The sequence below is a fragment of the Magnolia sinica genome, chromosome 3 (genome assembly GCF_029962835.1).
Source record: "Magnolia sinica isolate HGM2019 chromosome 3, MsV1, whole genome shotgun sequence".
Lineage (NCBI taxonomy): Eukaryota > Viridiplantae > Streptophyta > Magnoliopsida > Magnoliales > Magnoliaceae > Magnolia > Magnolia sinica.
Window position 1 is genome coordinate 94,300,536 of NC_080575.1, and position 22,217 is coordinate 94,322,752.

Sequence of the window (22,217 nt, forward strand, 5' to 3'; positions counted from 1 at the left end):
ATATCCTCCATCGAGATTTTATATGATTTTTTTCTCTTTTCCAAATTCAATATGTTGGTTGTGTTTCATTTCTATGCCTGTCAGGAGTTTTTCTGTTGATTCTGCTTTCAGTTGCAAAATCTGTAAAGGTTTTCTGGATAATGCATGGAATGTTCGCTATTTTATTCATCTTTTCGTTGTTTCTTAGATATGGTTTTTTTTTTATATTATTCTGAACCTCAAAAATCAAATTATTGTCAACGTCTACAATGAAATTTGGGTAATGCTGAATTGCTGAATTTGAATGCCACATCCATTCAGTTTTCAAGATATTTGGTTATTTTCCAATGTTGGGACGGGCAATGGACATTGATATTGTCTATAGCAATACATATCGATATCGCTGAATTGCGCCCCTCCCTCCCTCCCTCTCACAACATCATTAGCTGCAAGAACCTCAAATTCCTCAGACCACCCAATTGCAAAAAATTCCAAACAAATATCTTAGGTGGTCTGCTTCAACATATTCAGACATCACTACTTTTCTTTTTCTTTTTTTTTAATATCAAATGATGTATCGTAAAATGGCTTTGGGAGTTCTGTGCTCACGTTGTCATTTCCAAGCCCGGATAGAGGAGGACGGTTGCGTCAGGTTGGCAGCTGGCGAAAACTTCAACATAACTTTTATCATGAATCTGGACAGATGGCACAACTGGATTCATGTAGCTGACTCTGATTAGTTGGGAACAGGCTTCGATGACGATCATGATTATCATTAGTTGTAGCAGCAGTAATACAATTACTATTATGAAATGGCAAATAATTTGTAATTAAAGCTAATATTCATACATATTTGGTTGCAAGGAACATTTATGTAGCTACTGATTTCATGATAGCAGTGCTAATTTCTAAGTCTCATGGAGCAGAAGCAGGAGCAACTTCAGTTCTGCAAGAAGCAATGCGTTTCACAAAAATTGCAGGAAGTAAGAAAGCTTTGGTATGACAGTTTTTTTTTTTTTTTTAAATATCAGAAAAATAATATTAAAGGATTTGAAGTGTTATATTTATATTGACAATATGGAAAACAATTATGTAGGGAATTGTTTTATAAGAAAATACGAATACATGCGCCTGCACACACAGAAATGTACATTTCATAGGTAAGCTGGTACTTAACCTGCAGCAATGTTGGGTCGAATTAAATGCTACAAGTCTGCTTGAGTTGAAGAGCCTCAGCGGAGTCATGGTAGCAGTAGACCAATAGTTGCTAGTGGAAGCAAGAAGTTCGAAAATGGGAGCTAGATGCTGAAGCATTAATGGGCAACTTGAATTTCAGTCTCCTACTATTGCAACTTACATTTGTTAAATTTAGAATTAGCTTCAGCTGATGAGCCAATTATAATTTTGATTGGCAACAAGAAGCATGCATACATCATCATCATCATAACCTTGTCCCAAACACTTGAGGTCAGCTTTACAAGTCCTGTTTTACAGTAACATGAATTCTCATGGTAGCGTGACAAAAGTTTGAAGAATGGCTGCCCACCTGACACCAAACAACCTACGCCTTTAAATGGGCAGGGGACTGGCTAGTGCAATCATGAAAAGAAGCATGACTTGAGAAATGCAAGCATCAAGCTCATATTATACAACATTGTTGAGCAAGTGTGAGATAATGTTGCTTTGGGTTCTGTTAATTGGTACTGCACATTGCAGTACATTGAAGAAGCTTCTCACAAATACGATGTAGTGAAGTATAATAACACTCAGATATGAAAAGCCCCAAGTGATTGCATTGATCTATTAAGAAAAATATAAGAGCATACATACGCTCATTCAAAAGCTGGGCAGCTTCACTGCTACAACACCCATTTATAGGTATCAACCCAGGAAGCGGGTTCTCGCTTGGAAGAGTGTTGATACCTGCCTCCCCATGATCTAAAGCACGAGTGTTGTTTTTTGAAGATGTAACTTGATTCTTGTCTCCGTCATTTCCGAGAGAGTTGGTCCTCTCAAAGCGATCTAACAAATTAGAAATAACCAAATAAAAAAATCAACACAAACGAAGGCTCAAAGTGTAAATAAGCAAACAAATAATACTGGTTCATTATGTGTGTTCACCCACCAGGCATGCATGCATGTACATATATATCTGATAGCATATTTTTCAGGTATATTAAGTTATTAGTAAAGACAGTGTGTTCTTAAGTTGGCCAATACCATCTTCTTCCATAAGGATGATTTTGCAAAGAGGAATGATGTTTCCAGCCACCCAAACTTCAAGGGTGGACCAAACAGAAACAACCTACAAGTGCAAATGTGGCACATGCATGGGGGACCCTGGACATTCATTGAGCAGTCCTCACAGTAAATGTGCTTGACTTTCATCAAGCCAGTCCCCTCATCAGGTGAGTGACACATGCATGTTGAATGGAGATCAAAGGTCATCATTTTCTAACATTAAATTTCTTCGTATGTATGCGGCCCACCAGGGACCAGACAAATATTTGGCAAAGAAATGCTCATGTTCAGGCTTGTGCTTTGTGCTTGGAGATGGGAGCGTCTAGGAATAGGAGTCATACACTGAAAAACAATTATGTTATAATGAGATTGCGGTAGGTCCACCTGAAAAACCTTCTCATTCAAAATGATGCTAGATAAAATACAAAAATCAAAGTCAACCCTGACTTCAGTTGCTTTGTTTTTGCCCTTCTATGACTGTGGGATGCAGAAAACAAGATAGCCTGCATTGAAACCTCCAAGGATATTATTTTTTAAAGGTTTTGGTGTGGACGTTAACAACACCCCCAAACCTTTTAGACAGCACACAGGGTGACCTATCGTTGATCTGAACCATTCATTCCTTCATACAACTAGGAGCAAGCCATGGTGCAAGAATCACACCGATCAGATGATGCTGAGCCTTTAAATGGGGCAATTTTGTTACAACACAGTCCATTGTTTACAAGCAATAAATCACATGGTTAGAATCATCAAATCGAAGAGTTACTTTAGAATCATAAGAAATACAAAGTGGGATTGGATCTATCTACTAGATGTTTCAAGATGATGATGGGCCTATTTTGTTTCTCCACTCAGTCTTGACTATCAATTTTCATGCTACTGATCGGGAGCTTAGCATCACCCGATTGGCATGATTTTTGCACCTTGGCTTGCTCCTAGTTGTATGTATGAATGAATAGTTTGGATCGGCAACAAGTCACCCCGTATGCTATTTAAAAGGTTTTGGGATGTTAGCAAAACCAGTTTTTAAATAATTCAGAAAAAACTCACTAACTGTTGTTTTTCATCACTAGGTGACTGCATCTATGAGCAGCTTGTTGACATTTGCTGATACATCAACCTCTTCAGAAGCTCAATGCATGAAACCAACGATTCATTTGGAACATCATTGCAGGATTCTTTCATTTCACCTAAGCTCCCATTTTAGGCCATGGACATTGAGATAATTGTGGGAACTTTGATTCTCTCTCTACAGATTTGCTCTTCCAATTCCTATGAACTGTGTTGCCAGCTCACTTTCCCAGATGGGATATAGTTATTTATCTCCCCTATGCATGTGGGGTCCTCATTTTGTCACTAGAAAAGGATGATCATGCATATAGCCTTTCTTTTACAATTGTATGTTACAAGGATTTTAAGAAAAACTAACTTTACGTAAAAGTGAATGTTTTAATAATTAGTTCATCAGCATCAGCATCACTAAACCTTATCACACCTAATTGGGGTTAGCTACATGAATCTTGTTCCACCATTCCACTCTATCAGGAGCCATAACTTCAGTTAGACCATAGGTCATCAAGATATTTATTTTAAAGTGTGTTTCCCATTCACTTTCCCAGAGGGGATGTATAGTTATTTGTCTCCCGTATACATGTGGGGTCATCATATGTTACGTCTCCTGCTCGTTAGATGAGCTGGTAGAGACAACGTAGCATGTGAGTGATCCAGGGTTCAATCCCTGGTAGTATTACCTTACAAAAAAATCATATGCTACAAAAGATTTTATGGAAAATCTAACTTTACATAAAAGTAAATGTTTTAATAATTAGTTCATCATCATCTAAGCCTCATCCCAACTAATTGGGGTTGGCTACATGAATCCTGCTGTGCCATTCCACTTTATCGAGGGCCATAACTTCAGTTATGCTATAGGTGATCAAGGCTTTTCTTACTTACCTCCACCCACATCCTTTTGGGCCTTCCCCTTGCGGTTTTAGAGCTTTCAACTTGTACCAACTCACTCCTAATTGGCACAGTTCTTGGTCTCTATTGCACATGATCAAACCATCTAGTATATTTTCCCTCATCATATTACCTATTGCACCACTCCTAAGTTAAGCGTTCATTTCTACTTCTATCCTTCCATGTCTTACTACTCATCCATCTCAGCATCCTCACTTCAACTACACTCATTCTATGAATTTGTTATTCCCTAACTGCCCAACATTGTGTCCCATAAAGCATGGTTGTTCTTATAAGTATCCTACAAAAAAAATCTTTTCAGTTTGAGTGATACATGTCAATCACATAAAACTCCAAAGGCACATCTCCATTTCTTCCACTTGGCTTGAATTCTATGGGTAACATCATTCTAAATGTCTCCACTCTCATGAAATATTGACCCAAGATATTGAAAGTGGTCGTTTTGGGAACTTCTTGGTCAACAATCTTAACTAATTCCTCATTTCCACTCCTATTATTACTAAATTTCACTATAAATACTTTTTTTCTAAGTACTCCATATACTTTGTTTTAGTCCAACTAATTATAAATCCTTTAGATTCTAAAGCAACCCTCCATAAATCTAGCTTTATGTTTACATTCTCCCTTGTCTTGTCAATCAAAACTATGTCATCTGCAAACCACATACACCATGGGATCTCTTCTTCCAAATGCCTCATTAATTTGTCCATAATTAACGCAAAAAGGTACAAGCTCAATGTTAACCCTTGGAGCAAGCCTACAGTAATTGGGAACTCACTTGTCTCTCCACTAGAGGTCCTCACATTTGTTACCGCTACCTCATACATACACTTAATCATTTCAATATACCCTCTTGAAACTCATTTCTTTCTGAACACCCACCAATCAACTCCCTAGGGACCCTATCATAAACTTTCTGTAGGTCAATAAAGACCATGTGAAGATCCTTTCTCCTCACCCTATATTTCTCCATCAATTATCTGAGTAGGAAAATAGATTCAGTTGTTCATCTCCCAAGTATGAAACCAAACTGATTTTGTAATAAATTCATCTCATGCTATAGTCTTTAGCTGTTTGCTCAATAACTCACCCAAAATTTCATATTATGGCTCGTAAGTTTAATCCCACGATAGTTAGTGCAGCTCCTCATGTCTCCTTTATTCTTATAAATAGCTACCATGGTACTTTTCCTCCATTCGTCTAGTATTTTCTTCAATCTTACAATCTTGTTGAACAACTTTGACAATTAAAATAATTCATTATCTCCCATATGCTTCCAAAACTCTACTAGTCTACCACCTAGTTCGAGGGCCTATCTTATTTTTCTTTCATTTTAGATATCTTAATCCTACGAAAGTATCTACGGTCACCGACATCATTTGAGTTTATGGTTAATTCTATCCCTATGCTTTCTGAGTGGTTTTCATTCAACAAATTCTGCAAATCCATCCACCTTTCATTCATCTCATTGTCCTTGACTAGTATCCCCTGGTCATCACTCTTAATGCATCTAATTTGATCCAGGTCTGTAACCTTCCTCTATCATTTTTGCAAGTTTGAAGGACATCTTTCTCACTTTCTTGTCTCCAATCTATTGTAACTCATCATAGGCCTTAAGTTTAGCATCACTACTTTCTTACCAATCTTTTTGGCATTTCTCTATTGTTCAAAATGTTCATTGTTTCTAGTTATATATAAGCTATACATTTTATGATAATTTTTATAGTCTAATTTAATGTAATTACATAAAAATACTGAAGAAAATATAAGTTAATACTTAATATAATTACATGTGTGTATATATGGTATGGGCGGTTCCTTGAACTTTGAACTTCTAGCTTCTAAAAAACAGGCAATTCCATGCCTCCGCTTCATGCAACTAAGATTCAGAAGCATATTCAGAGGTTGATGTTTTTAGGGGGCTGCCTTCTTTCATATCTTGGCCCCACACAAGCAAGCTGAGATGCAATGCTCAGACATGACTGTTGATAATAAGGAGACCTATGAATTCTCAATTTTCACTACAAGTAGTTCCCTAGCTTCATTTACTATGGAGTTATTGAGATATAGAGATCCTTCATATGTGGAGGTAAAACAGCAGTGCCACCAGCCACGGACGGAGGTTTCCACAAGACCGACAGGGCATGTGTCCAATAAGAGCTTGCAATGAGAACCCCCTGGCAGGCCCAAGCCACTTTCTGTGCATAATCTATGCCAAGATGCAGCATGCGAGTTTTGATCTCGCCCCGGGAGTGGCAGTGAAGTACAATTTTCCAAGAATATCCCTATCTTTTACAAATTGGTGGGGACCCTCAACCATAATATAGTGTTTGAACAAAGGAAATGCTAACATCCCACCTTAATGAGCTTTTAAGTGACCCATGGCAGATGGCATGGGCCAATCATTGACCTGGACAGTCCACTCAATTGTGCCATTGGATAAAGCCATGGTGCAAAATTCCCCACCAATCGAATGATCCCTAACCACTTGAGTGTGGTCCATTTTATCACAACCGTCCAATTTTATGAGTTGCAAATCAGATGATTAGCATCATCAAAAGAAAGTACTTCTTTGGGATCATAAGCAATCCATGGTGGTACCTATTGCATAGATGTTTCAAGATCACTATTGGGCCTTTTTTTCTCCGTTTGATCTTAACCATCCAGTTTTCATGTTATTTATATGGTTAGGATCATCTGATCAGCGAGGTTTTTGCGCCATGGCTTGCCCCCGTAGGGACAATTGAATGGATCAACCAGGTCAATAATTGGTCGTGCCGCATTAGGAAAGTTAAGTATTTTTTTAGGAGGGAGAATAATCATTATTAAATCCACCCTGGCCCATCTTCCAGCTGATTTCCTTTCCCTCCTCAAACTACCAGACCTTGTGGCATATAAATAGAGCCAATTCAAACTCTCTTGAAAGGGTGGGACGAGGAGAATAAATTTCTTCTCACGAATTGGAAGGATGTGGCGTGTGAAAGAGGAATTGGACTGTCAAAATAGAAGAGAAGAATTAGGCATTCTTGAACATATTGGCAGTGTAGGTCTGGGGAGGAACCAAAGGCGTTGTGGGGAGATGTAATCGGTAGAAAATATGAGGTGTCTAGAGGAGGTTGGTTGCTGAGCATGTTTCTAGTTGGGTTGGTTGATAAGCAAAGTGGGCAATCAAGATGGTGAGCTGAATGGGTCTCTTGTTGGTAAGGAACGTTATGAATTTTGGAAAGTGATCTAGTTCATCATTGAAAGGGGGGATAGAGTTCTTTTTTGGAAAGATATCTGGCTTAATAATAATCTGGAAGCCGAGTCCTCTGCAGGCCTCTTCTCTCTTTCAGCTTCTGATGAGGAAATGGTTAGTGCTACAAAGTCCTTAGAAGAGCTAGCACATGGAGCTTAAATCTTTGCAAAAGTCTATCTGATGTTGGCACAAAATCTCTTTGAAAAAAGGTTTCAAATTCATCCGAAACTGGTATGTATTGGGCAATAGGTACCGGTATTGGCACAGGGCGATCCAATACGCCCCTCGTTTCACACAGGGCCTGCCTGAATTGGGCTGACTCGTCCATAAGGGGTTGACTCAGACAAGTGGAGACGATTCAGATCGAGTCACTCCTGTCCAGCTCAGCCCAACCTCTTTGGGGACAGCCGTGCTATGCCCCCATTCATGCTTTTTCTCACCAATCCATTCTGTTCATCAGATTAGGCCATCTTTGATTGCTCACAGCCCAAATATTACACCAAAATCAAACTCAAGTGGGCCACAACAATGGGAACAATGGGGAAGAACGCCCAACATTGAAAATTATGACACTATATTGGGTCTACAGTTGTGACTATATACCCATCCAACCTGTTGATAATGTGAGCCCTATCAAGATGAATGGACTGACAGACTCCCAAAATATCAGATTGATCCAAAATTCAGGTGGGCCATGCCACTTCAATTTACAGGTTAAGAAAAAAAAAAAGTTTACATTATTTCCTTTGGATTGGCCCACCAAAGTTTTTTATCAACTTTTATTTTTGGTTCATATTACCATGGGGACACACATGATGCCACATATACAGTAAGATGGCCCCATAAATCTATCCATTTGGTGGCGCTTCCAGGTGCTACAGTTCCGTATCTTGGACAGCTGTAAATGAGCAATGCTTCCTTTCCTGCAACTGCTAAGCTGGCTCTGGCTTGAGTTTGAATTGACTTTTGAGGACAGTTATTTGATACTCTGGCAATTATGGTACTTGGTACACATGCTCTCAGAAATGTACATGTGGCATACCTTAACACAAACTAAACCGACTAAATTGTGAAACCCACTATTTCTGAGTCATGATCCAAAATCAAATTGTTTGACCAGTCCCAACTCTGATTTATGGACATTTGTTTGTTAAAATAGGGTCATTGGATCGCGATGACTCATCTCTCTCACATGCAGCGGTTACATACAGGATACAGCCATGTGATTCCATCTAGAATCCAAGATTGTGGAACACATTGTGGACAGTGCACATCTCTAAGATCCAGGGTATTCAAAATCGGTTATGTAACGGCCGTTACGTAACGGTAACGGTCACAACCGTTATGCGTTACGGGGTCAAAACGGCCATAACGGCTGTAACAGAAAAATGGACCGTAACAGTCTCGTAACGGACCATAACGGCCCCATAACGGTCCAGTAATAACATTTTTCAAAAAATAAAAAACGGCCGTAACAACTGATACAGGGGCTATAACGGACATTACGGCCCATATCATAACAGTAACGGTGGTGGCCCTTACGGCCACCGTTACCGTTTTGGAACACCTTGCTAAGATCACAGTGACCTAAAAATCCTACCCATCTGATTTGGATAGAATGGGGCTGAAATTGAGTGTATAAGCCTGTACCAACTGATATGGTGGTACGACCCAGTTTTGGCAATGGCTGATCCGGATCTCCAGAACCAATTTCTATGCTTTGAAAACCTCCTGGGAAGACTGAGGGACTTTTTTTCAAGTTGATTCAAGCTGCCAATTGTGGGATAAACATGAGCACACTACTGATGTTTGGTTCTACCCCAGGCAAGGTTGTAGCATTCACATGGTAGGCGGGAAGAAAGAGGGTGCTTACTGTAGATAATCTTCAAAGGGGGGGGACAGTTCTTCCCAACATATGTATCACGTGTATGCTAGATGAGGAATTGGTGTAACGTTTGTTTAGCTTTTGGGTTATGAGTGAGACTCTTGTCTCTTCTTCTGTCAAGGCACTCCTTTTGGCTTTGGCATGGTGCCGGCAGTGTGGGGAAAAAAAGGAAAGGTGGTGTGGCGTTTGGTTTTCTTAGCAGTCTTTTGGGCCATTTGGGGGAAAAGAAAGAGATGTTTTCAAAATAAATGTCTAAGTGTTTCTGAGGTGTGTGAAAAGGTTAACTTAGATGCAATGGGATGAGCCATGTTAAGTCCTTGGATGTTGAGTCCTTGGTTTATTTTCTTGGGTTGTAATAGGAGTTGTTCCTGGGGTCGGATTGTTTCTTTTATGTGCTTTTGAATAAAATTCCATTAATTTCAAAAGAAAAAAGAAGAAGAAGATTGCAGTTGATCCATATAGACCCGTTTACGGAAGATAGAAAGATATGCAATCACTCATCAGATGGGAAATTCTCTCTTCTAATGAGCGAGTCATTTTGCCATGAGCCAAGGGGTGGGGGACCCATGTTCCACCTAGGGTGCAACCCTTCGCATGAGTCACTGCAGGAAAAAAAATCGTCACTATGGATAATCTAAAGAAGCGTCAATTGACATTCCCAAATAGGTGTTATATGTGTTTTGAGGAGGAAGATATGTGGATCACTTGCTTATCCATTGTCGAGTGGCCAGGGAAATGTGGGGTCTTTTCTTTAGTTTATCAGCATTGATTGAACAATAGATGGTCCCCTTCCTCAAGTAATTAGTGGATGGTGGTCACGCCTGTTGAGTTGATGCAAGATGCATGCATGTGGCTAAATGGTGAAGTAAGATTAATCAACGAATTAAATTAAATAATCAAAATCACGAATCACGACAACATAATCAAATATCTCATGTAACTATGAATAGTCTAGGCCACAATCAACAAAGTACGCCATGCATGATCATTGAATACTAGAAATTAAGATCTAATGGATGTAAGAACACCTACATTGCATAGAAATAAGTATATTTCAAACAGGAATGATTATTACTAACTAGGGTTTGCTCGATTAGAATGTAGGCTAACCTAATGTTTAAGGAATTTATGGGAAAAGGTAAAATTAGAGTTTAGACGGTTTAATTAGACAAGGGATTTTGGTGCATAGGTATTACTTGAGTGGAATTAGGGCTTTAAGTGGTTGGAGGTTTGGGATTTTAGGTTAATTAAGGAAATTGGGATTCTAGGGTTTAGGGATTTTAGAATTAGGGTTTTTAGAAATTGGCGATCTGAGGTTTAGGGTAGGGATAGGAATGGGGAATTAAGGGATTTTGATGGGAGAAGCAAGGGGAAATCAAGGGATTGAGGGGTTGTTTGTACGGTCTGCCTAAGGTCTCGCATGTGTGGCCGTATGGTCACACATGTGGGTTGTTGGCTAGGGTTTCGGGGTCCTCAATGATTGGGTTCGGTTGGAGTTGAAGTTGGATGATAAAAAGTTGATGAAGAAGATGATTTGGATGGTTTTGGATGGGAATGGAATAAGAAAGAGGAAGTTTTGAGAAAATACTTCTTATGGATAGAAAGGATGAGAGGAGGATGATAGATGGGAAGCCCTACACCTCCGTTGAACGGGAATGGAATCACACCACACCCAAGTTCCAAATCATATGGAGTATTCTTCAAATCACATAAAGAAGAGAAAAAACAACTAGTATCAGAAAGACTTTTACAAAAAAAAAAAAAAAATCTCTCTCAGGAAAGAATTCTCATTAAAAAACTCCATCTCAAGTAAAACATAAAAAAGTCTAAAAATAATAAAATAAATGATACAAACTACTCGAAACAAATAAATCTAAACTATTCGTAGCCAGTGGGGTGGTCCACGATCAAGTGTGGTCCAAAGGCCTATCATGTGCGATCCTACGGTCTAATCGATGCAGGCACTCAATCTAACAGACTCCTCAAGAATGCAACCCACATGCATCTTCCTAGTGTAGGGTCTTCAAAGATGCATTAAATGCATGTGGAGTCTTCAAAATGGGCCACTCGGCCCACTCGAGCCCACGTAGTGGTCACCCATCCAAAGGGAAACTAGTAATCATCTCTTCCTCCTCTGGTAGACCCTAAATGGTGCTCTAATGTCCTCATCATGAGTACAAGAGGAAGAATCATGTGGATGATGTTTCCCTATGGTATCATGTCGTGTGGTGAGAAAGGAATGGAAGGATAATTTAGAATAAGCAAGTTTGCATTGATTCTCTCAAAAGAAGCACTCTTCATTATTGACCGGTTGAGCTCTTCCAAGGCCAAAATTTAAGGGTTGCTCCATTGGGATTGGGAAGATATATTGAGGAGCTAGAGAGCAATGGTTCAAGATGCAAGTGGTTAATCAAGATGTGATGTTATTGGTGTAATAAAAATTCATTGTTTAAAAAAAAAGTGATTAAGGGGTGAAACATAGAAGTCCCCATACTTCTGATACATTCGATGCTTTGCATCACATCCCCAAGTGATTGTATCCTGATATGAAGCATTATTATAATAAATTTGAACAATGAGAATTTAATTATTTATGAATATTTTAAACACTCATTGGCATCTTATCAATTAACTGATGAAAGCAAGAGCATGAGTTACCTCCAGATTTACGCCTGTTGGGGACTCGGTTCCTGCAACATTACATAGCCAAGACATTAGGAACAGGTGAAGATATGGAAAAACCCATCTTCACTAAATATCTGATAGCTCTCTAAGATACATATCAAATAAGAGGAATTATAAGGTCCTGTCTCTTAGTAAAGGTACAATTCATTGATGTCCAGGATTTCCTACATGTGAGACCAATGGTCAATCCAGATCGCTGAAATGGTGGGCCCCACCAGGGATGGGTGATGTCCTGATAACCCAGATTATAAGATCCAATCCATGTGATCTTTACATTGCATGTGGGCTTTTGCTGAATTTTTTTCCTCAACTGTCTATTTGCAGGCACCACTGATGAAAGCAGACCATCCAATCTGGGGAACTTCTGGGACTTGCGCCATGCCACCATCTTTAGTCAGGCCCATCTAAGCAAAGTGTATGTTTGCTGAGGCATGGCACTCTATAATTCCGCATCAACTAAAATGAATTGAGGCAAAGACTCTTTTTTTCTTTTTTTTTTGAAGGATAGCAAAGATGTTATCTAGATGAGAGAAAATTGAGAAGCAAGCAATCATCTACATAGCACAATCATTTCTAGATCTAACTACAATATAACCACAACCCTACAGTCAATGTTAGTCCATCAATCACATCACCAAGAGCATTTATACTAGGACTGCAACTAGGGTTGGAGTCAAACAGTTCGGGTTGGGTTGTCAGGGTCTTCGGGTAGGGTTAGTGTTGGAAAACTCCAACCCAATTTGATTTGAAATTGGGTTGTGTTCAGATTGAGCAAATTCAGGTCTGGTTGGGTCAGTTCGGAATAATCACATGTATTTGGGTTGGGTCGGGTAGGGTTGATTTAGGGTTGAATATAGAGGAATTCTGGTTGCACACCGCAGGTAAGAATTCGGGTCAAGTAATGGTGCGGGTTGGGTCCTCTTGCGGTAAGGTTGGGCTCAGGTCGACCTTCAACCCAACCCAACCCAACCCACCTGAGTTGCATCCCTAAGTTATACATAACAACAGCTTAGCAATACATTCATGAGAAGAGAACCGATCACATACAGGCAACGGTACCACAACCATATAATGTACCATCTTTCCTGCCAACATCCCACTTGCATTGAATATCACTACCATGAAAACTGCAGGCCCCACCATGAAGATCATTGTTCTCAAAAACCAGATTGATTTGCTCACTAGGTGGGCCATAACTGTATGATTAGTCAGACCAAGCCACCTCACACCACGTCAATCTGTGGTCTACACTATAGGTCCTCCATCTGTAGAGGAGCCAGTCTGATACGAATTAGGTCGTAACACCAGAACATACAACCATGTGTTCAGAATTTTGATAATGGGTGTTTCCTATCTGGTCTAAACACAACTGCAGGAGTGTCGAACAGATCGTTTGCAATGACAAAGTAGTCGGATTGTACTTGGGAACAACACTTGACATAATTGCAGCAATATAGAACCCAACACCAGAGTTCTAACTTTTAGACAGGCAAGCAACCTCTTCATCAAGTTTCTGATTTAGATCAGTTGCTAATTGTTCAACATAATCCCAACAAAGAGCACAAGATTCCAACAGCATCTCTCTTAAGACACGGCATGCATTAACTGTGGCAAGAATTGCATGTCAGCAGAAGGGTTGCAGGAAATGTTGATGCCTCAGGAAAGACCTCTAACCAACCAGATGTGGGAGCTGTATTTCCCAAGGAAGAGAATAAAAGAAAAGGAGATCAGCAACTTCCAATAGTAGCAGCTCTGAAAGGCACTGCTTTCAGGTTAATCCATTCCACCTCTCTTCCACTGCTTTGCCTGCCCACACAGCTCCCCCTTTAGATGAAATAACTCTGCTACCCCCCAATCGAAGCTGAAAATGTGGGCTTAGAACTTTCACCATGCTTTCCCTCCTTCCATCTAATAGTCACAGTACATTTAATTAATGGTCTGACCCACCTGATAGGTGGAACAGCCTGATTTTCGAGAATGGTGATCTTGATGGTGGGCCTGCCATTTTCACGGTACCATATTAGCGGAAACATGGTACGATACCACAAGATGTGGTACCTTGGCTGTGTATGCGAGCAGTTTTCTCACAAGAAAATGGCATCAAGTTTTAGAAAATAAAAATGATGCATTTTACTAAAAATCAAAGCAATGCAATGCTAGATGTTCAATCAAATACATCAACAGCAAGAGATTTCTGACACAATGAGAAGAAATTATTCTGGCAGGAAAAAGAAAAAGAAATAGTCTGCATTTGTTTCAGTGACTTTTCAGGATTTTTCAGTAGTACTTTTACAATGCAAAAAAATAGAAATTCAGCAGCAGCACAATTCCGGGAAGCAGAAATTAGAAAAAGAAAAAATAAAAATAAAAACAAAAAAAGCCAAAACAGAGAATTTTCAGTAATTTCATAGATTCAACTTGGGGTCTATTTGGATACGCAGAATCCTCGTGGAAGAGTAAATGGTTTTCCACAAACAAAACAGTTTGGCTGTTTAGATAAGATGTATTCCACAATGCAATCATTTGCCATATCGACACCAAGGTTTCTCTAGCACAAGAAATGAGATGACCATTGTCTAATGAACTTATAGTTTTCACTTGCTATCCAAACAAGAGCCCTAAATTTGGAATCCTGCTTCCTACAGTAAAGATGGAAATAAGTATTCATTGGATTATCATTATAATAGTTGTATCTCCACCTTGGATTCGATGCATCCAAACACACAAAATTTCTGAACATGTGAGAGAGACGCGAAAATCATAAGGCCATTTTGAGGTTCCCAAAATCCCTTTCGCCCAAATGCATCCCTGGTAATTTGGGGGGTCAAACACTATACATTGATTTCGGAGGCCAGATCCAGGGTGCTTCTAGTACGATTTAGTAAATGGTACCAGCCTAGTAGCTGAGATGATTGTGTAGTCCAATCCAAACCGCCCAATTGAAGGACCACCTCATGGATGGGCCAACCGCCGAAACAGCAGCAATTGGTTGTTTCTAATTGTTTAGCCTACGGCCCTTTTAACGAACCATTGGACACGTTTGGGAGCTTCTATTTGGAATGCATTGGAATCCAAATCACAAATCAAGGTGATTTTAAATCCTCAGTTGTGTTTGGCAGTTGGAATGCATTAGATTCCAAGAACAGGAATGCATTGAAATTTTGCAGTATATTTATAGGAATTTGATTTTTTTTTTTTTTTTTGAAAGATGCAATATTATTAAAGCAAAAGGCCGAAAAGAAAACAGCAAAAGCTAACGGGATACAAAAGCGAAATAGAAAGAAACGAAAAGAAAAGCCATTAGGGAGTCCACTCCCTAATATACAAATCAAACCTGCCACAAACACCAGTGATAGAACCCCTCAAGTTACAAAAACAACGATTATTTCTTTCCAGCCAAATTGCCCAGAAAACCACCATCAAAGCGATTCTCCACTTCTTCTTGCCAAAAGAACCACTGAAATCAGAGTGCCAGCTACACAAGAGAGCTTCAACAAAGAATGGCATCACCCAAGATACGTTTGTTGAATAAAGATCCTCGGTCAAACAATACGAGAGAGGAGTAGTGGATGAATAAGTGGTCCATTGATTCCTCCGCTTGAAGGCACAGTGGACAGCCGTTTGGAATGATGAAGGATCTTTTACGCAAGTTGTCAATTGTAAGAATTTTGTAACGGCCCACCAGCCATAAGAAAGCGACAACCGTAGGGGGGCAAAGGGCCAAACATGAGAGGTGTGGCTCATTCCTGCATCTACTAGGGGAGCCAACAAGATGGAATACATGGACCAAACAGAGAAAGCACCATTTTTGGAGAACCTCCAAGGAAGAGAATCCCCTTCACTTAGAGTTGGCTTGATCCCCTACAAAAAGAGAGGAGAGACACAAAATCACTAAACTCTTCTACAAGGGGGAACCCAAAGATGTTAGCATCGAGGTAAAGATTCGCTAAGGATAGGAATCCTTGAGGGGGGCATTTCCATACCAGACATCTTCCCATAAGCGAACCCTATACACACCCCCTATAGCAAAAGAAATACCATTCATCATCAGCAGAGAAATCCCAGCTATAGATTTCCACAGGGAGGAATCCCTCATCCACCAACCAAAAGGGGACATCCCGTATTTTGTTGCAACAACCTTCCTCCACAAGCTAGAGTCCCCCCCCCCCCCTATAGAAAAAGAAATACCATTCATCATCAGCAGAGAAATCCCAGCTATAGATTTCCACAGGGAGGAATCCCTCATCCACCAACCAAAAGGGGACATCCCGTATTTTGTTGCAACAACCTTCCTCCACACGCCCCCGTCCCCCCCCCCCCCCCCCCCCCCCCAAAATCTCCAAACCCATTTGCCTAAGAGAGAGGAGTTGACAAGGTCCAAACGTTTGATGCCTGCTCCACCTTCCAGAATAGGCTTACAAACATCACACCATTTCAAAAGGTGGAATTTTCTAGTAGCCAACCCACCCTACCAAAGAAAGTCCCTCATGATTTTTTCAATAAGCATAAATTTGGGACATTTATAGAGAGGCGGGAAGTAAATCGGGAGATTGGAAAGAAAGGCTTTAATAAGGATAATACAACCACAAGGGGATAGAAGCTTGTTTTTCCACGGGGACAACCTACTTTCCATCCTCTCCACAATTCTATCCCAAAGGTGCACAACAGGTTTACTTAGGCAGGCGGGGAGCCCCAATTAGGTAGAAGGGAACGGAGCAGATTTACAGCCAAAGAAATCAGTAAAGGAATCAATCTCAGCTGAAGATAAATTGATCCCCAAAAGTTAGGAGTGTCAATGGGCCAGCTTGAGCCTAAAAAACAGAATTTTGCGTAGGGTCGGCCCGACGACCTAGCCCGAAACAATTTAAAATCAGGCCGAGACCTACCCCAAGCCTGGCTTGTAGACAGCCCTACCAAAAGTTCACTTTTAGCAACATTAACCTAAGACCACTTCAAACCATTCAATGGCTATTCGTAGGGTGGCTACTTCAGCCTCAGAGGCTTCACAAAATAGTAGGGTATTGTCTGCGAACTGGAGGTAGTTAATGGGAGATGGAAAATTAGCAATCTAAAAACTTTTGAATAGGCCAGCCTCCTGGCCTTTATGAAGCATGCAACTAAGGGCCTCAACAACTATAACAACCAGGAATAGGGATAGCGGATCCCCCGAAAGGAGCTAAAGAATCCGAAGGGGGATCCATTGATCAGGACCGAGAACTTAGCCAAAGAGATGCAGGATCTGACCCAAAGTATTCATTTTTCCCCAAATCCCATTCTAAATAACAAATAATCAAGGAAAGACCATTCAACATGGTCATAAGCCTTTTCCAAGTCCAGCTTGAAGACAATACCCTTTCTACCTAATTTATGGTAGGAATCCAAACATTTATGAGCGAGCAAAGCATTGTCAAAGAATTGTCTACCAGCTGCAAAGACACTTTGATAAGGTGAGATTGAATGAGGGAGGACTTTTATAAACCTTTGTCTTAATATCTTAGCAATGATCTTGTATAGGCTACCAATCAAGCTGATAGAAAGGTTTTCAAGTTATCAGCACTTTTAATTTTAGGAATCAAAGCTCTGAAAGTACATCCAAGTTCAAAGGGGAAACTACCATAGGAGAAAAATTCATTAGTGAAATCCATCAGATCACCCTTAATGAGGTCCTAGAAAGATTGAAAGAAAGCTATAGGGAACCCATCAGGACCAAGGGCTTTATCACCCCCCAAATTGTCTACAGCTTCCTTAATTTCTTCAATACAAAAAGGAATTTCCAGCGAAACAACTAACTCAGAAGATAAAGAGTCGAAGTGGAGGTTATCAGGAGATGGGCATAGGAGGCCCTTATTGGATAACAGGGACTAGTAGAACTCTACAGTAACCTCACAAATAGAATCTTTATCCTCCAATCTAACAACATTAACAAATAAGGAAGAGATATAATTGCCCCTCGCTCTGCCACTGGCAAAACATGGAAGAATTTGGTGTTTTTATCTCCAACTTCGAGCCACACCGCATGAGAACATTACCGCTAACTTATTTTTTCCACTTTAAACCTCGAATTATCATCAAATAGAAACTTATCTCTAAGAGATGATCCTCAACAAACAATTGGCCTCCCTCCTCTTTGATATCTAGAGCTTGGATGGAAGAGAGCAACATGTCCTTTTCCTTGTCCCTCAGACCAAATACCTCCCGCTTCCACACCGAAAGCTTAACCTTCAGCATCTAAAGCTCCTTGAATCGCTTAAAACCAGCACAAACCTTGACCTGAAAAGAAGACCACCAATTTGAAACAAAAGAGATGAAGCCAACGAATTAGAGCCAGGCCATTCAAAGCAAAATGGCTTAGGGCCCCAATTCAAGGCCTCAACCTAAAAGAGCACTAGGCAATGGTATGAGATTGTTCTAGGGAGACCAGATTGGTGGGAGAAGGGAAACTTTTTGAGCCCAAAGGAGCGACACAAGAAATATATCAAGTAAAGACATAACAAGAATCGCCTAACCGTTGGACCAAGAGAACCCGATTCCCCCCATAGGGGTATCAACCGATTCATGCTTTTGGACTCAGTCCACGAAGCCTCTCATACTAGAAGTAATCCGATCGTTTTGGGATTTCTTATGAACAAATCTAATCACATTAAAGTCGCCTCCAATGCACAATAGGTGAGACCATCTATCGACAGCCGACGATAATTCATCCCAAAATTGGGGGCTAAAGGCAAGGCGGTTCGGCCCATAAACCCTAGAGAGGACCCACTAGAAGCAAGAATATATTTCCCTAAAAATAATGCTAACAAAGAAAGACCTGACCCAACTATCCTCCTAAGACCAAAGGGATGGGTTGCAAGTTCCAACATATGATAACCCTGAGGCCTTGCAGAATCCAAGGAAACCCATTCCACCGGTCTGCGGCCCCAAACTGACTCTACCACACTTTTATCAACATTATGAAGTTTGGACTCTTGGAGAATCAAAATAGACGCTTTGGATTTCTTACAAACAGCCTTAACTTGGATGTATTTTTGGGGGGCATTCAAACCCATGCACGTTCCATGATAGGATCTTCATGAGGTCACTTGTCTTGCCCTTCTCTACTTTCTTGCCCTTCGAGGAGCAGACTATAATTGGCCGTCAAATAGCACTCCTAAATTAATAAGCTCCTTACAACCTCTTGGAATCTTTGGAGATCTCCTTTGAATGCCACCTGGAGTGATGTGAATACCTCCTTACTCCATGAGATGGAACAAGGCAATGTAATCCTCATCGCGGTCTCAAAAGACCACTCCCAAAAGTCTCACCACATGAAAGATGGACTCCCAGACCCAACTTTTACTTCTAACTACCGCCACTAAGTCTTCAAGCTCCCTTGGGGACAAGGATGGGGGCAGAGTATTATCAGGGGGAACGAAGATTCTCAAGGCTCATAACCGACCACAAAGGGGGAATATCTTGGGGACTATTGCGATCGTGAAGATTGGCTAACAGATCATCTGCTAAACGAGAGTTACCTTGGAAATAGGGATCCGGCGAAAGGCTACCATCAGAGAACAAGACCAAAGCGACAAATTGAGATGGAGGAGGACAGGGAGAAGGTTGGAGCATAAGAGCATCAATGACCTAGGGAATTTGATTACTAAATCAACTTTAATACTCCAAATTAGCGTTCATATGTAATATTTGACAGATTGTTATAAGCCCATTGAAATATATACTTTGGCCAAAAATGATGAAATTCCGAGCCTCGGGTGGGCCGCAAGCATAGGATCACAAACAACCAACTCACCAATTTTTTTAACCGTTGATTTACATTGCCAATGTTTGGACAGTTCGGATCATTCTATTGATGTAATTTAAAGATGCAACTGATAATTTGATTGTTGTGGGATCATTAGCGTGCCACGTGTACAGTGGATTAGTAGCCAAGCAATGCCCTTTTACACATGCAACTCTCCGGCATTTAAAAAGGAGTAAAAAAAGGTATTTGATTCCAAATCACAGCAAAAAGGAGATATTTCAAAACATAGCCAAATTGTGTATTTCAAATACCTCCGAATCCACACTACCAAACAACTTTTGGATTCAGCGTGCACTAAAATACACTCAAATACATGCTGCCATACAACCACATTTTCTTAACTATTCCAAGAGAGAGAGAGAGAGAGAGAGAGAGAGAGAGAGAGAGAGAGGCTCGGACAGTTATGAACTGCCAGAGTGAGGGATTTTGAGGATATAGCTCATCCAAGAGGCGGGCCACGAAATTGAGCAGTCTAGATTGATCACCAAAATGCACAAACGAGCGCAGATGTAACTGCTATTACCCCTTTATACATCACTATAAACACCCAGCCTGATAGATTAACTTACCCGCAATTTCAATTTGGATAAGAACTGATATACTGCAAAACTGTACCAATTCAACTCCAGAAAAGAAAGAAAGTATAAGAAAAATTGGTGTAAGAAAAGTAATCAGGGTGGGTGTGGATGTCAATTCCCTTTTCCGATACTAATCGATCTAAGAGATTTAGAAGAGAGAGAGAGATTGCCTTTGAGGAGGGTCGTAACGCTTTACGGTGGTGGTTGTATCAGAAGGATTTTCGAGCATCTCTTCGGAGAAGAATAACCAGAAATCCTTGCCCTAGAAAGATGGGGAAAGGCGTACCGAAACCCCCTCTCTCCTCCTTTTCTTCTTCTTCTCTCTCTCTCTCTTTTTTAATTTGCTTTCTTTCTTCTTTTAATCAATCAAAGGCTCTCTCTTAATAGCTGCTTTCTTTTATATTTTCTTCCTAACGAGACCGGTGGGGTTCGTACCCGCTTCGGCTTTGACTTTCCTTGTAACGTACTCCAAGGTTCGAGCCCGGTCCGAGCCTGGCATGGCCTGGCACAGCAGGCCGAACGTCGACCGTGTGACAATTTCGCTGGGCCTGGTGTGGCCCTAGCCAAAAAATTGATTTTTTTTTTTTAACAAAAAACTTATTTTCCACTTTGTGCCTGTTTGGATTTATGGAAAGCATAGAAATTAAAAAAAGGAAAAAAATAAAAAAAAATAAAAAAAATACGTATTTTACAGAACATGTGGGAAAGAAAACATTGTTTTGATTATTTGTTTGTCGGCCAATTTTTTAGAATTTAGGATATATTTTAAAATTTATTGTTTGGTAAAACAGAAGATAAATTTTCTTATGTGGTCACTAGCATGTGATAAATTAGCACATATGACACATGTTAGATGATTAAAGATGGATAGCATGTGTGGATGCTTGAAGTATGACACATGTTAGATGATTGAAGATGTAGCATGTGTGGATGCTTGAAGTTGAATTGTGGCACATACATTACATGGAAGGTGCTTAAAGTTGTACGGTGATACATGCGACACAAGTCGCATATTAGCACATTAGATATATGGGTAGTTGAAATTAGAGGGCAACATTTGTGCGCATTGGCACATTGACACATGGCATGTTTGGAGAGCCAAAATTGGATGACAACATTGTGGCACAACATTGCATGCAAAGTGCTTTACACATGTAGGGGCACGAAAGAAGATAAATGGTGGTACATGTGGCATATTAGTACATGTCAGCACTAGAGAAGATGAATGGTGTTACATGTGGCACATTAGCATGTGTTGGGCATAAGAGAAGATGGGTGGTGACATGTGATACATCGAGGCATGTGGCACTAGTGGACCGTAACCAAATATGGATAATAGCTCATTTGGCATATTGGCACATGTAGCACTGGTGATGAAAGGTGGTATATTTAGACTTAACCCTTGGGAAACATTTTACTTTTATTATGATAAAATATCTTTCTTAGAGGTAGATGTGAAAAAATACATTTGTTTAATTCAAAAAATGATGGTAAGTGAGAGAGCATTTTTCACAATTTACTATATAAAATGCTTGAAAAAGAACAAAAAGTGAGTTTTAAGGGAAACAATGTTTCCTTTCCTTTTCATGAATCCAAACATGCCTTTAATGTTTTTAATCTCTCCGCTGATCAATAGGCTACACATGCACAGAATTATATACATGTTGGGGCACAAAACCAACAATTTCTTTAAAGATGCATGGGTTGCCTAATCAATATTAGGATAACATATTTGTAGGATATAAAATGTGTAAAATGCACATTTTTTAAGATGGGGCCCATATGAGAGATGAGTCACTAATAGACATTTTAGATTGATTAGCAATA

The 22,217-nt window shown here is 40.1% G+C and overlaps 1 protein-coding gene across 2 annotated transcripts in view; it reads right to left on the reverse strand.

Moving 5' to 3' along the window:
• The window catches only part of LOC131240287 (uncharacterized), a 31,027-nt gene extending 10,251 nt beyond the window's left edge, over positions 1–20,776 (reverse strand). The window contains exons 1-3 of one of the 2 annotated variants that reach the window (XR_009168698.1): positions 20,561–20,776; positions 11,988–12,019; positions 1,810–2,001 (exon numbers count right to left, since the gene is read on the reverse strand). Coding sequence is in view for 1 of the 2 variants with exons in the window: in XM_058238416.1 (XP_058094399.1) it covers positions 1,810–2,001; positions 11,988–12,019; positions 20,561–20,619 (283 nt within the window). In the remaining variant the exon portion in view is untranslated. The remainder of the gene's footprint in view (positions 1–1,809; positions 2,002–11,987; positions 12,020–20,560) is intronic. The other variant, XM_058238416.1, reaches the window with a different exon arrangement.
• Between the last annotated feature and the right edge of the window lie 1,441 nt (positions 20,777–22,217).